The 16,607-nt window shown below is 39.2% G+C and overlaps 1 protein-coding gene across 1 annotated transcript in view; it reads right to left on the reverse strand.

The window, feature by feature from the left end:
• Positions 1 to 16,607, reverse strand: part of COL12A1 (collagen type XII alpha 1 chain) — a 105,992-nt gene that overhangs the window by 86,761 nt on the left and 2,624 nt on the right. The window contains 10 exon segments of the mRNA XM_055810280.1: positions 735 to 1,007; positions 2,361 to 2,963; positions 3,179 to 3,469; positions 4,229 to 4,402; positions 4,854 to 5,018; positions 5,131 to 5,394; positions 6,104 to 6,160; positions 7,076 to 7,219; positions 7,952 to 8,068; positions 16,368 to 16,475. Of these exon segments, the coding sequence (XP_055666255.1) occupies positions 735 to 1,007; positions 2,361 to 2,963; positions 3,179 to 3,469; positions 4,229 to 4,402; positions 4,854 to 5,018; positions 5,131 to 5,394; positions 6,104 to 6,160; positions 7,076 to 7,219; positions 7,952 to 8,068; positions 16,368 to 16,440 (2,161 nt within the window). The 5' untranslated portion in view covers positions 16,441 to 16,475.

Here is a 16,607-nt window from a genome sequence, read left to right on the forward strand (position 1 = left end):
CCACAACAAACTCACACTGTCATCAATGGAAATTTTGAATCAGCAAGAGTTATTGAAGAGTTATCGGACCCATGAAGTTCTGATGAGAAACAGCTGACCAAAAACTCAGCCCCCTTTAAGCCTATGGTATATAGACCAGAATTTCTATTAATGTAAGTTAGATGTAGACACAGCAAATTACATAGGTACGTACTGGACTTTAAACGTGTTAAAGTCAACATGCATTCCTGCATCAGAGTAGGATAGGATAGGATAGGATAGGATAGGATAGGATAGGATAGGATAGGATAGGATAGGATAGGATAGGATAGGATAGGATAGGATAGGATAGGATAGGATAGGATAGGATAGGATAGGATAAGGTAGTTCAGTTGGAAGGGACCTACAATGACCATCTAGTCCAACTGAAGTGTATATTAAGATTATTACATGCCAATGAATTTGTTATTGACAACACACCACTTCATTTGAAAATAGGTCACTGCATAGAAATATAGCATCCATCCAACTTTCAGGGAAAATAAAATCCAATCTTAACAATTTAATGTTGGCCTATTATTGGAATTTTATATCTTTACTAAATGCATTGAGAGACAATAATGTGTATTCTCATCCTGCGTACCAATACAGCTTCTCAACCTTAGCTGGCTGTTCCACATACACCCATTCCCTCAATTAAGCAAATTATTATTTGAACATATGACTCTTTTGCAACCTAATAATGGGAAGCCTACCTTCTAAGGTGGTTTCCTCTCCATCCAAGGGAGGGCCATCACCATCTTCATACTCAGAAATCACACTGACTGCGTAAGTAGTCTCAGGTAGCAGGTTGGTGAGAACTGAGCTAGTACTTGAAGCTGGTACTGAAACAATGAAGTCCTCTCCACCAACTGCTACTTTATATTTAATGAGATAGGACAAAACCTCAGATCCAGCTGGAGACCAGCTCACTTTGAAACTGTCAGATGTTACATCGGAAAAGACCATATTCTTTGCAGGTACATAAGCTGTATGGAAATAAAAATGCACAGATGAGGCATACTTGCTAGAACATTTTTAACACAAAACCTCTAAAATAAATGAAAAATGTCCCTCAATACTTTGATTTATTCTAACTGCACAAATATTTTATTGCACATGCAACAGTATTTGTTTTCTATATTTGCTTGTAACTATCAAATTTCATGAAGATCATATCTAAGTTGTCTCAAATCATATGACAATGAGGAGAAGCACCAACTCAGTGATTTCTAGATCAAATGAGAACAGTCCATCCAAAACAATTACTTATGAAACTGAAGTTAGAATCTGATGATCAAGTTGGTTCCCTTTTTCTTACGTCCCATGAACAGCAATAACTTTATGCCCTCGGGAACTAAGAATCCTTGGGGGGTTTCGGATCTAGATTAGAAATAGGACAAAATAAATCCCAGTAGTTTTTCAAGGATGGAGGCAAAGGGGAAACAAGGGTCTTGACATGAGGCACAACACAAACCTGACATTCCAGGCTTGTTTTGGTTGGCCTAGTCAGCCTAACAGTGGGGATGTTAAGACAGCTTGAGCCCTCTAAAACAAAGGCTGCTTTTCTGGTTTGTTCCTCAAAACTATCCTGAAGCAAAAGGCTTTATTTTTAAAGAGAGTGGGGTTTTCAATACTGGGGACTATCCAATGTTTAGTGTTCTACTAAACATAGGTAGGGACACTGAGCGTGCAACTAATCATAAGTAACTTTAGTTGACCAAAAGTTGGTCGTTTTAAAGTCTTTTAAATATTAAACATTATCCAAATTCACCAAGTTGGATACATGTGAAGACTTTCACGTACTACTTCAGTCTCTACAGTTAGATTGAGATTAATATCACTTAGCATCTGCTGTCTCAAATTGTTTTGTATAAGCCCATTTCAGAGGGCCATTCATTTTACCCTAAAAATTAATCTAATCACCCTCTGGACGTGTCAGCATTTTTTTACTGCCTTTGAAATTCTAAAAGACAAGCTTAGACTAGCTACCTCATTTTGGACAGCTAAAGAAGAATGGCCCTAGTAAGTAACTGCTTTAATTAAGACATCAAGTGTAAAAGCAGAGCACATCCACTAAGGTCATTCCATACAGACACACACTTTTAACAACTTTCTATGTGCCTAGGGGAAAAGGGGGAAAAAATACTTCTCCAATAATTTTTTCATCTCCATTTCTCCATTAATTTCCCCTGTTGCTTTGAAAATGTTTGAAAATGAGAACCAAATCCCCTGTTATTAAAATTACCATGTGTATATGTACAATTTCATCAATATCTATTTGTCTAGGTAACTACAATCACAAAACATTGGTTCAGACATTTTTCATTGCACTTACTTACATTTTTTCCTTATAGCAGCCAGTTCCTGCTCAATCCGCAGGCAGACAGACTGTGTGAGTTCAAATGATATTCTTTGAAAAGCATCAAAATCTTCCACTGTGTAAACATGGGTTTCAGCAGGAGGTGATGCAATTGCTTCTAACTCTGTACGCACTGCATCCTTCACACCAACTGCAAATATCTCTACATCTGCATCCCTCAGCTTTATTGCAGGTTCTTTAAAAGCATCTGACGATTTTCCATCAGTAATAAGAATCATGACTCTCGGCACATTTGGTCTTGAGCCTTTGCTGGTAACAAATACTTTCTCCCTCACATATGTCATTGCTTTGCCTGTGTTGGTAGATCCACCTCTGTAGGGGAAGGTGTTAATAGCCTGAATTATGTCTTCCACTCTGTTGTATCTGTTCAAAGAAAACTCCATATGGGGATCTCTGCTGTACTGTACAAGACTTATCTGTACTTTCCGAGGTGATATCTCAAAGCTTTTAACTAACACTTCCAAAAAAGCTCTTACTTTAACAAAATTGGCGATACCAATGCTGTAGGAACCATCCACTAAAAACACAACATCAGCTTTTACATCCACACCACGTGAGCATTCTGTAAAGAAAAAGAAACACCTCTATAAACAGATACACAGTGTCACAATTGTATTTGCAGTTCATGTATCATATCCAGTTGCTTATAATTAAAATAAACCATGCTAAGTAACGATGTTTCTTATAAATAATAAAGGTATGATATTAAAACAAGCATCAGAGGTTTAAACAACAAAAAGCTACTGTGTGAAAATAACATAGTAGCTCCTAACTCACCCACTTGAACTTTTACTTGTTGTGTTTTCTCCATTATCGTTATTGGCTCACTGGGGGTCAGTCCTTTCATTGCATAAACATTAATTTGATACTCTGTGTCTGGAGAGAGATCTTTAACATTCAGAGCAGTAGTCTGAGGACCCACACTCAGTACATGTTGTTTTCCACCAGCTATCATTGGAATGAACTGCAGCCGATAGCCAGTTACTTGGCTTGTGGATGGATCCCAAGTGATCCTAACAGATTTTGAGGAGATCTGAGTGGCCACCAGATTTGAAGGAGGCTCCACCACTGAAAGAAACCAAAAGCGAACCCAAAATGTTAATTACAATTGTAAACAGATTTTCTTCCACATTTTTATTTCTGGAATAAATTTAGTCATGCTTACTTAATCTTTACTAAAAATGACATATTTTTTGTAGCATAAATAAACACAAGTGAATTAAAGGACAGTCCAAATGAGGCATCAGCGAGAGGGCAAAAATATGAAAAATGCATTTTTGGTCCCCCAAGTATAGTAGAAGTTCCAGGAGAACACAGTACAGAGTGTGAACAAATGCGGACTTGAGCAGAGCACTATGACAGTGAAGTCACCTCTGCTGCCATTTTGGTCAAGGAGTAACTAGGCCAGAAAGCTGCAATGACACAGCTTGATGTCCGTGTTTTCTCAGCATTCTCTAGTTTTCATTCTTTGGTTCTTAACTTATTACATATTCTGTGTCTTCACCAAGCAGTTTTTTTCCTTTAAGTACATTTTTTCCGTAGGAGTGAGTGATGCCTGTGTTCAAACTGACTGTATAAGACTCTAACAACTGCACATCATTGTGCTGCCCTTGAAACTACGGAATAATGGAGCTATTCCAAATCTACTACATCACATATTCTGGTTTTCTGCATTTAAATGCACAAAGCTAAGACTTGTTTTCCACACTTGCTAAATGAGGAAATGGATCAAATTCCAGAAACAAAGTAAAGGAAGTATGAATAGCCCCTTAAGTATTCATCAGAATAAACTGAAGTCAATAAATACATTTATATAAAGTGTCTCACCTTCTTCTCCACTAACCAGTTCACCTAGCTGTTCATCAACACCGGAGCACACTTGCAAGATAATTTCATTCTGTATATCCACAATTCCATCAAAATTAGCCACATTGAACACATGCTTCAGTGAAGGCTGAGATGCAATTAGCTTGAGTTCCTTTGCATCTGCTGCTTTGATTCCTAGAAGTTGCGACAGGCAAGACTGTGTTAAGTGGCCATAAAATACAGACACCTGTGAATGCATGCATAAAGTATCAGAACATCCTGGGGTAAAGCTGAGTTTAATTCAGCTCTGTCTTCTGTCATTATCAATAATCAAACTACAAAAAAAATGATTAATGTGATGAGGTGACATTTTCAGCCTGAGAAAATAACGTGGTATATGCAATAAGGCTGAGGTTGAAACTGTGCTTGTCAGTCATTTTAATCTCCATGTAGGAGCTACAGAATTACTATCAAATCAACACAACTGGTATGTTCCACTCTGGAGTGTGCAAACAACTCACTCCAAGGCATACACATGGAAAGAGTGACATAGCGAAATTCTTGAAACATGTCTAGAATCTGTAAAACATACAACTTACTTCTTCAGGAATGTTAATCTCTCAAACATCAGAAAAACTCAACATACCCAAAGAAAAAACTTCAACTCCTATGTTGCGAAGCTCTCTTGCAGGTATTTCAACTTCATCTTGAGCTTTTCCATCCGTAATGACAATTGCTACTTTGGGAAAGCCTTTTCTTGCTCCAGCAGACTCAGTGAAGGTGTTTTGAACCAAGTAATCAATAGCCTCACCTAAAAATACCAGCACAACTTGTGTTTTATTAGGCCTGAATGAACTAGGATTTAAGCAAATTTGAATTATAAAATGAAATGCTGAATAAGCATATATGTGGGAAATCTGTACCTGTCATTGTGTTGCCACCTTTGTAAGGTATCCTTTTAATTGCATCAATAAGATCACTTCTTCTGAAATACTGGTTTAAATTGAACTCTGTTCTTGTATCTGAACTGTACTGAACAACTCCAACTCTCGTCTTTTCTTCCCCAATGTCAAAAGCTGATACAAGGGCAACCATGAAGTCCAAAATATATCCGAAGTTATTTCTCCCTACACTCCATGAACCATCTACCAGGAAAACTAAATCTGTCATTGCACTTATGGAGCATCCTGGAATACACATACACAAAAAAAATCTCTGTTAGCAAATGAGAAATTGCATTGCACAAATCAGTATGAAATGTCTGACAGAAACTTAGTAGGTGAAAGCCAAAACAAGCAGATATTTAATAGCTTGATATTCTTATTTGGAACATCTGATTTGGGAAAGCATTATTCACATAAGTGAACACCCATACAAGCCTTCTAGCTGCAATTACCAGAAGGAAACTGTCACCTAGATACTCAGTTTTGAGACACCTCTCATGCTATTGCACAAGTTGTTATGCCACAGCAGATGAAAATCAGACACAAAGCTTTTTACAACAGTTTGATGTTATAGGAACATTTCATTTTGTTACCACTTCTGCTTTGCATCTTAATCTCTCCATAACAGCTACACAGGTTCTTCTGCAATGCCTTTTATCCACAGCACAAAGCCTTTTATTAATAGGACTAAGACACTCATGGACTTGCTTGGCTTCAAAATTCAAGAATGCTTGAAATTCTCAGTTTTGGTACCAGCTTTGCACCTTATTCTTTCAATACGGCTATAAATTCCTTCCATCCCAGTCCCTTCCCAAGTTTTCTTAACTCTGGACAAGTTTACAAGTTAATTTCATTGCTAGGTAACACGGGAACACAGCTTAACTTTATAGGGCCCTAGAGCTAGAACTCACTTATCTCTAAAATGTCAGATCAGTTGAATGAAACACCTTACTTTGCAATTGAGCCTCAACCTTCTTTTCCTCTGGTATCCCTGGACCACCTGTCTGAACTGCACAAAGCACAACATAGAGAGAATTAATGGAGGAAATCAGGTTAAATTTGTAAATATCAAAGAAAAGTGTGTAGGGAATTACAGGCTCTAATCTGACAAGCCAGAGAACATGAAAATATAAATGCAAGTCATGAATACATCACCTGTTCACCTGTCCTTACAGATTTGACAATATACCATTCAGGGCAACACAAAAGACAGAAAACACAAATAATTAAGAATCCTCTGTATTTGTACATCTTGTACAGTAATTTCCTGAAAATTAATGGCAATATCCTTGGATGAAATACCAGTATCACCCCTCTCTAACACATCAGGGAACTCATCATAAGTCATTTTCCCGAGGTTGTTTGGGAAGCCTGGGACATGTGACAAAATGTGTCATGTAAGATAGTTTGCTGTGCTTAACATTTTTATTTAATTAATTGTATGCTATATTTAATTACTAAATATAAATTATTAAAATGTAAATTCCATATTTTATTACGCATATAGATACATATACATTGTGTTATATTTTATTGTTTGATGAGGGTAGTTAGTCTTTTTTTTCCTCCCACAGAAGAAGCCGGTTAGATTCATTTGTTACTGAGGTCAATGAGAAACTTCCCCTTGACTTAAGCAGATGCAGTTTATAGGAAGCAGGTTTAGCTCAAAAGAACCAGTGGCCTCCTGCAAAGAATTCTAGAGGGGTTATCAGCCACAATATATCTATGTTAGCCTCCTCTTACCTCTTGCAAATTATCTCTGCTTCTACTAGGAATTAGGCTTAATAGAAAAAGTCTGTTCAGACAGCTACATCTGATCAGGGTTTAGGGATGTGGCAATTTTGTTGAGGAACCAGAACAAAGCCAAGTTTTGTGAACGATCACCCACTTATCTTGGTTTTCTAAGGGTATTACAGGTACTTACTTGTCAGTTGGCCAAAAACAGGTAGACTCTCCTCTCTTTCATCATATGAAGATATTGATACAACATACTCTACAGCAGGTATAAGATCTGATAAGATAGTTTGGGTAGTGCTAGGTGAAAGAGTAAATTCTTTAGTAGGCCCATCTGCAATACATATATAAAACAGTTAATGCAGCCTTTAAATCCAGTAATATCAATGACAAGTTGATCATTTTTTAAAAAAATGCAACAGAGAATAATCTATCTAAAATCCAATAATAATTTTAGAATGATACACTTTCTTTTTTCCTGAAGAATGAATTTTGAAACATGAAACTTTGAACTAACTTGTTTTCAATAGTGAAAAAAATTACTGAAGCGTTTAATAAATTCCAGGAAATTTGAAACTTAAAATGCACATACAAAATGTACTATCATCTAAGAAATCATGGTCCCATTCCAATTCAATATCACTTTTACACTGATTTCATTTCTCAAAATAAAATGGAATAATGAGTGTCTTAGCCATTATCAGGAATTTAGATGACACTACTGCATCATTACCTGCCGCATGCATTATTTCGCCTGGGAGAAGTACTTGAACAAAGTACAATACAATTCTCTAACTTTAAGGTAAAAGCATAGAAGAGGAGCAGGGTGATGATTCTACCTTCTTTTCACTCCTTGCAAAGGAAAGATGTCCAAAACTTACTACTTGCAGCCCCCAAAGTGTAAATACTATGGTAAGAAGAACTCTAACTTGGAACAATCACTTGTCTTGATCAAACACTTCAGAAAGATGTTAGTAGCTACTCTCATATTTAAGTTAGATATAAGTGAAAATAAAACCAAGTTTTAAAAAAATGTAATGACATAACACATTTTCACAGAACTTACCATTTGTTGGAACCACAGTTATCCTGTAACCCACTATTGCCTCTGGTGGCCTTTTCCATGACATTTGAACATTATGTTCATCTATAATTGTAAAATTCAAGTCTGATGGTGGATTAACTGCAAAAGATTTATACCAGGTGGATGTTTAAAAGTTTGAACAAGTTTTGGAAAATGAATAAATAAAATAATGTTGAGCAAAGCTTACTAAAATTGTCTTTGCATAAATTTGTTTCCAACAAATATAAAGATATGTTGTTGGAAAAAGAGTAAAATAAAAGCTGACAAAATATGACAAAACATCAAAGAGTATATGCATTACAGAGGACAGCACAGAACATATGTTTCTTGAGTTGCCAAGACATTCAAGAATGGCCAGCAAAATCAAGCACAATAGAAAACACATTTGGATACATGTACAATGAGTTCACAGATAATCACCACATATGCAAACGTTTCACATAACAATTAAAGGAATTTTTTTTACATGCTGGGTGCAATCCGTACAAGCATGCCAAATCACAACCTGCTTACAATACCATGAGATCATTTAAGACATTGAGAACACAGCATTCTTCTTAATTAGACATCAAAGAATTTATCAGCTTTTTGATATAGTCTCTGCATAGTCATATTTCTTACCAATTTCACTGAATCTAGAAACTTGGCAGAGAAAAAAATATTTCAAAGAATACAGGAAAAGATTGGGTATTTAATATTCAGTAAAACAATTTCTGTTAGGGTCCAGATATAAATATACATGTAAAATGTATATTAGTAATAATGATATACTGATGTATCGTTTTATTTCAAAATATGGAGAGCTCCACCCCTTTGTTCCTATAAGCCACTAAAGTGACATACTTTGCATATGGCTGCAAAGGGTTCAGGAACTAAGAGGACAACAAATGGGGTTAGCAATGGTTGCAATTTGCTGAAATATTTGAGCTGATGTGAAAGCTCACAAAAATAAGATTCTACCTGTTTACACCAGATGGCTGTACCATTTCAGAGGTGTAAACTATTGTTTTAATGTTCCCTTTGCAGCAGGTGTACCCATACTAATAGTGGCATTTTAACATAAAATGCCAGTATGGTTCCAAACAACACAATGGTTAATTATGAAAAGACAACATCAAAGTATATTTATGGACATTTATTTTACAGAATTTATAGAAAACAGCAAAGAGGCCACCAGTGATCTGAACAAATGACTGCAAATAAAACTTGGAGCTGATGACAGAAGTAACTGAACAGTACAGAAAGAAATAGTTTACATACGCTATTTTGCAGCATCATGCATATGTAAATGAAATGTTGATTATTATTTTTTTTAGCTTCCCACAATGGACAAAAGCCTCCATGTACAAGGTTCATTACACAAAGAGGTTTCATAAATATTTTATAATGATATTCTCTTTGTAAAATTGTCATGCTTATTCATGCAGTATTTTACTGACTCACTGTCAGTGCATGGTAGGTGTATTATATATTACTGTTTAAATAGGTCTACAAAGTAAGATTAGATTCAGCCATACTTTCCTTAACTACTTGTGAGATCATTTTGCAGGCATTTTTAATAGAGAGATCTTCTCTGTTTCATGGAAGATCTCCATCATGTGTCAGATTTTGTTTCACTTTTGAACACAATTTAAAGACCACATAAAGAAATAAATGCTAGAATGTACACTTATGAGAAGACACAGTCCAATTGTAATAAGTAATACTGAGCTCCAAACAGCTGGCAACCAATTGTGTAGGCATTTTTATCCTTTTAATTTCCTGTCATTTCCAACCATAGGATAATATGGCTTTGTAATACTGATACAATAGACACACTAGTACTGAAGTAAATGTTATTTTTCCTATTGTCCATACACAGGCAGTGAGATTAGACCATTAACCTGCATGCATTTGTTCATCATTCAGTTTATGAGTATCACAATGCTAGAGACAGCAGGGTAGTTACTCAGTATCAAAATCATGCAACACGTGTTAATAGTAAAAGACATTTAGATGATAAGAATATCATTATAAAATATTGTTTCAGTAGCAATGGCTCAGGACAAATTTAATGCAAAGGCAGAGACAACTGACCTGAGCATGCTTTAAAAAAAAAATTCAGTACATGGAAAAAATAGCACCACCAACCTTGCAAGTAAATTGGCATGTTGCAGCAGAGACTAGGCTTTAACTGCTGAAGGACAGCAGCAGCCCAACTTGTTGATATCCAAATGACCGGATTCCAGATAAACTGAAAAAACTGACTGTGAGGAAAAGTCTTTAACATTTTAGAGGATTTAAATCCATCTTATGACAATTCAGATGTGGATCTTGGCAGGTAACAAGAATAGTACATCGACATATAAGTGACGTATCCATTCATCCAGGTGTTCATAGCCTTTTAGAACAATGGTGTTGCAGGGGACCTCAGAAAGTCCCCTCATCCATCCCACAGCCAAGACATAATCAGCCACTCCATGTCATTCCCGACATGTTTGCTCAGATCATTCTTAAAGACCTCCACTGTTGGCAAGACTACTAGCTTCCCAAAGAAATTACTCCAATGCTTCAATGCCTTTGTCATCATAAAGTTATTCCCGACACCTAACCCCAGCCTTTGTTGCTGTGCTTTAAATCCATTCCTTCTCAACCTGTGGCTGGTTTATCAAACTCAAGCATGGAATACTTCTCCAATTGAAATCCAAAAAGGAACCTTGCCCGAGTGAAAAAAAGCCAGTTTGGATCCAATGCCGTCAAAATGTCTTCCAGATGGCCTGTGAGCTTTTGTTACTCAAACAAAACCTCCAAACATCCATGGACCTTCACATGGGTCAGATTTCACCCATGTGAAACCAGCTGTGGGGTGAAGACCAAACCATGGTCATATGACTAACAGCAGTAAGTCAATCTGAAGTACAGCAAAATGTTTAGACGATTAAAATCTTATTGTGATAATCAAACAGGGCAACTATTGCTCCACCTTATTAAAATTCTTCTTTCAGGAAAGAATTTACTAGTGGAAAAATAATACATCTGCAATATGGAACCAGACTAGATTACTAGGAACAAAATGCCCCTGGTTGTGGTGGGAGTTTGTCCCATTACAGGGACAAAGCTTAAAACTTCACTCTCCAGGTTTATGTGTGAGCCCAGCTTTACTCAAGCAAGAAGTTTTGATGTCAGGTTAGTTGTGGAAGTGAAGTTGCACCGATGCTTACAGTGTAATGACACTGCTGATCAGTCTGACCCTGTGTCCATCAAAATCCATGTCAGACCTCTCGCTGACTTGTCAAGGTACAGGATCGTGATTGTAACATGCAACGGTGTTATAACATTGCCTTAATGCAGTGATTCCACTGTTGATGCACAGAAATGTATGGCTTCCCTACAGGTTTCCAGCATTGTAAAAAAATATCTTGCTGTATGACCATAATGTTTGCACAGTATTATTTTCCACCACTCTTAGAACTGTGATATGATAACTTCCCCAATCAGATGTCCTACCTTATGCACCACAAAAGAAAGAAAAAAAAAAAAAAAAATCAGACATAATATACTTAATTCATTGCCACTCCTTGGGTACACACATGTATAATATCAGTATATTTTCTGAAACAAAAAATATAGAGCAAGGCATTTTTCTCATGCTATGTATGTCTTATACTAGCTTGTATTACTTAACAGGTAATACAAACCTAATATACAAAAGTCTATGGCTTTTTACAGGTAACACAATATGACTGCCAGAGGATCCCAATGAGTATCTTAACAAGAGAGAAGTAAAATATAATGGGAAGAACAAGAAATTTAAATCTAGAATCAGACTTAAAAGTGACATAACTTGGAAGTAGCTGCCATCCACTCCTTATGCGAAACAAAATCTGTAATCCCATCACTGGAAAAGACTCACCATAATTAGCATGTGAAATAACATGCTAGCCCACGTTAAAAAAATGTACAGGCCACAGAAGCTGAAGAACAAGACCAGCCTTGCTCTCACTCAGATAAGACCTGCTGAGGTTGGAAGAGGCCAAAACTCCTGATTTACTATTTTCTTCATAAATGTCATGAATTTGACACAAAAAACTTTATCAGGATCCCAGTCAAGCTCCTCTGAAGTCAGTGTTGCCAATGTGAATGGGAGAAAAAATGAGCCATAGCCTAGAAATGTAGTAAAAAGCAGCTTCTCGGCCTTGTCATATACTTATTGTCGATCACAATGCAGAAACATTGCCACCTGTATACTTGCATTTTTTTATTTTATAGATGTATATGAAATTTCTTCAAGATACAAGATATATAGCTCATAGTGTATTTTTAAAAAAATAATTTAATTATATATACCTACACTTATAAAAATATTTGTAACTAAACCTAATTGCATATATATACACACACTGCATGCATGAATATTTACCAAATTTTACGCATGTTTGTGCATATATATGTATGTGTGTCTGTGTCTATACACAGACACACATGCGTACACTTTGCTTCTAATTAGCAGTAGGAAAAACGGGAAGTTTTTACTCCTGACATGAGTCACTTTCATGTATATACAAATTTCTATGTGTTTTTCTCTTTAGGAACTTAGAAATCAACAGCTAGTTTCTCAAAAGATAGAAATCAGACATCAAAAGGTAATAAAATAATGGTCCCACCAACCAGTTCCAAAGCTGGGTAGGTGGTTAGCTTCAAAAGTTTCAGCTACCCCAGATCATCTCTGAACTATTCAGTCAATGAAAATTAATATACTCAACACAAGGTTCATTATATGAGAAACTTTCTAATCCTCTGTAACTGCTGTGCTGCAATTATTTGTCACTTACTCTATTGCATGTCCTGCAGACAGATTTTTCACCTGACAAACGCTTTTCTGCACTACAACAAAGGTCCCATACTTGGCTTAGTGATGCTTTCCTTCCCTACCTCCAACCTCGAAACTCGACTTTTCTAGGTCTGAACCTGTTCCTGAAACATGGGAAAGTCAGCACTTTCACATGCTCAGTGAAGTCACACAGAACCAATAATCATTCCTTTCCTGTACCTTTGAAAATCCCTCTGCATCAGGAAATGCAACAAACTACACAAGCCATGACATCACCACAGCATTACCCTGAGATTATAACTAACAAGTTATTCACATACTAATCTACTTGGCAAAAATATGACTAAAATAATGAAAAAAATTCTTATCTAGCAAAAGGACATAGATTTCCCCCAGCTCTTTCTGATCACAGGTGGAAAAACTACCATGACAGAAAGAAATCCTGACATGACACACAGGATATGCATTGGAATGTTACAGTGCTGGACTAAAAAGGCAAGAAAGATTTAAACAAAGCACAAAATACAGCATCATGCACAAGAAGTTTAAGCTGAGAGAGAAACATCAGAAAGATTGCAAAATAAAACAAGAATAATTTCACAGTAAAAGTGCAAAAATGCTGACCATGAAAACAGATGGGCTTCCTTGTCCAGGATAAACAACTTCCCCAGTGAAATCCCATGAATGCGTTTGTAGTGATCATCCGACTAGAAACCACTGCATTGCTGTACCTCTGTAGAAAAGCTCTATCACCATTACTGCAGCTCACCACCTTGCAAACAGCAACAAAGCATGGCTTGCAAGGACTCGCAGAGCAGCTGTGGTGCTGATGGAGAACCAGTTTCATTGTGGAGGAGCTAGGAATCTATGAACAGCAGTATTGGATAAAAACCAGATCTAGTCCCAGGGGAGACTGCAAAATGAAATCTGAAGGAAGACAGAAAAACAGAACGCAGCTTTTCCTTCCCTCTGCTTTCATTCCATCTTCCCACCCCATATCAACAATCTTTACCACATCAAATGGCCCTCGCTCTTATCCCCTCTCACTTTTTCATCCCATCAAGTGTCTACCCACACCTCAAGGAAAGAAAATTCAAACTGCATCTCTTGTGAACACCACAGATAGAGCCAAGGGGAGAGCTTTGCCACCGTGTTATCTGAAAACACAGATTAAAGGATAAGTGTCCAGGACAAAGTCAATTCAGCAGACAGGATTTAAGTGGTAATGATACTGAAATTAAGTAAATAAGATCCAACATGCAATTTACAATATGATGCAAAATTGAAGCACAAAATTAAAACAGTGCAGAAGGATGACCAGTATAGTGCAAACAAATAACACACTGTAAAAAGCTCTGCGGGGGGGGGGCAGGGAAAAAAAAAAAAGCAGTTGCCACCAGAGCAAGCGCTAAAGTATCCCTAGCTTTGAACTTCCATTTTCAGCACCACTGTTTCTCACTGCACTTCCTACTCAAAAGACACTTTTCTGCTCTTACTTCAAAACTCTGAAGCTAGGAAAAGTTTCTCATAGAAACCTGATCACTGCAAACTAGGTATTCTATTAATACACATTTCTGAATGCAGAGTAATGTAAGGGCTGTCCAGGAGCCCTCTACAACTCACAAGGTCAGGCTTTGTCCACCCTTTTACATAGCAGTGGCACATCCTCCAACATGAGATGTAAACAACTTGGCCAGCTTGTCTGGCAATGTGTCCAGTTTCACTGTTGTAAAACAACTGTGTACTTCAAATATGGGTTTGTAGCTTTCATTAACAGCACTCAAGCTATGGCTGGTTTAGTCGAGCTATAGCTAAATAAAATACCTTCATTTACATTTCAAAATAACCTACTCCAAACGTGAAATCAGTGGTGCAGGACAACAGCAACATTACTCTAGCTCTGAATGAGCTCCCTCCTAAGATGGGGAAGAATGCACGAACACATCCACTCCCTTCCTCCACCAAAACCATACACTTTCTCTGCTTTCTCTGGCACAGCCATCCTGCATTTCAAATGCAACTCTGAAATGACTTCAAATGACCTTGTTCAGTTCCACAGCCAACAAAAACGCAGCGCAAGAAGGAGGCAGCAGGCTGATTCTCTCCTAGGGTGACCAGATGTTGCACTACTAGCAGAAATATCATCTTTTTCCAGAAAGCCAGTGTACTTTACATCTGCATGCCCCAAGTAAGCACCGCTGCTGGGGAGGCAAACACCCCAGAGGCATCTGTGACATGCCTGGCTTTTAGTAGCCATCACCCAAGGTGACCAGGGACAGACACAGGAGCTTGCAGCTGGCCACAATCAGAGAATTTGCTTCAGTTCAATGCAGAAAGAGAAGGAAGGGAAAAAAACTGAATTATCAGATGCTGGCTTCTGGGTTTTTTTCCAGTAAATCCAGGGGAGTCCACACCCAGTGGTTCGGTTCACCCTGCGATGGAGTCGGGTCGCGGAGGTCAGATTAAGTCATTTCAGCGCAGGATGTCCAGCATCTCTATTTCCCCTGGCAGCCACTGCTGGCAGAGGCACTGTTACTACAACCAAAGCCGTCCAGCTCACGCGGAGAGCGACAGGGGAGGTTGCCCTCACACTTGCTGTTAATCCACCAGGGACGCAAATGCGCCAGGGCCAAGCCATTTTGAGCCATGCCATAGTGCCTGTGGTGGCCACAATGGGTGTCCCCAGGTCTTTGTCCATGCAGCTGGAGGCAGGACACTGCCATGGACTGACAGGGACCTCAACCTCCAGGGAGACTGGGCCAGGGCCCTGCAAGGAGGACGAGGAGGAGGAGGAGGAGAAGAAAGGCCCCTTTGGGGGTGACAGTAACACAGGCATGCCAGAACCTTGGGGCCCTGGCCACCGCAGCAAGGCCTGGCCCAGGTGCAGCCACCCTTCCGTGGTGCCCAGGATGTACGTCATGGCGGCGGCAGCACCTCCCCGGGGGTGCTCCCCAGGTCAGACCCACCACAGAGGCCGAAGCAGTCCCAGGGAAGGGACTGGCCACCCCAGGGCTCGGCCGGGGGTCGCCCCACCAAGCAGGGGAGGCCGGCGGGATGGAGGCGAGGGTTCCAGTCCAGACAAAACACACAGGCGCAGAGAGCCAGACTCTGTTGGAGTATTTTATTTCAAAGCTGCGGGCTGTTGGGTGGTGGGCTTTTCATTTCCTCTCTCAACATAACTAAGAGAGACTCTACAGCACAGAGCTCAGCCATTCTCGGTCCATCAGCGAGGCAGCGCTGGCGGGCCCCAGCCGTGCCGGGCTGCCCGCCGGCGGTGGTGGCAGTGGGCTCCTTGGGGCGCTGCGCCCAGGCGGCCATGCCAGCCACCCCCCTGTCTGTGGGGCGGTGTGGACAGCACACCAGAGAGACAGAGAGAGGGAGCTACGGTCCGGCTGGCTAGCCGGGAGAAACAGAGCACAGAAGGAGCTGGGCAAGGAAGGAGAGGCGTTTCTCTGAAGGAGAGAGAGAGAGAAGGTGAAGTAGTTACACTCAAAAACAGCGAGGGAGAGAGCGGGTAGCTGAAGGCTGGCTGGGAGGTTTGCCGGTCAGCAGGGCGCCGGGGCGAGGGGGCAGGGAGGGGAAGGTTACCTTCAGCCTCGATGGAGGAGAGGAGGGCGGCTGCACACAGAGCAGCGACTGCCAAGCACAGCGCTGTCTTCATTTCTGCCCTTTCAGATCACAACAACATGAATGAATCTGCAGTGATGGGGGGGGGGGGGAAAGGGAGAAAGGAGAAGGAAATGATACGCGTGGATTAGAGGATTGCGTGGGTGTATTCATGAAACACAAAAAAGCCGAACCATGGATTTCACTTTGTTCCCTTATCCC

The sequence above is a fragment of the Falco peregrinus genome, chromosome 7 (assembly GCF_023634155.1).
Source record: "Falco peregrinus isolate bFalPer1 chromosome 7, bFalPer1.pri, whole genome shotgun sequence".
Lineage (NCBI taxonomy): Eukaryota > Metazoa > Chordata > Aves > Falconiformes > Falconidae > Falco > Falco peregrinus.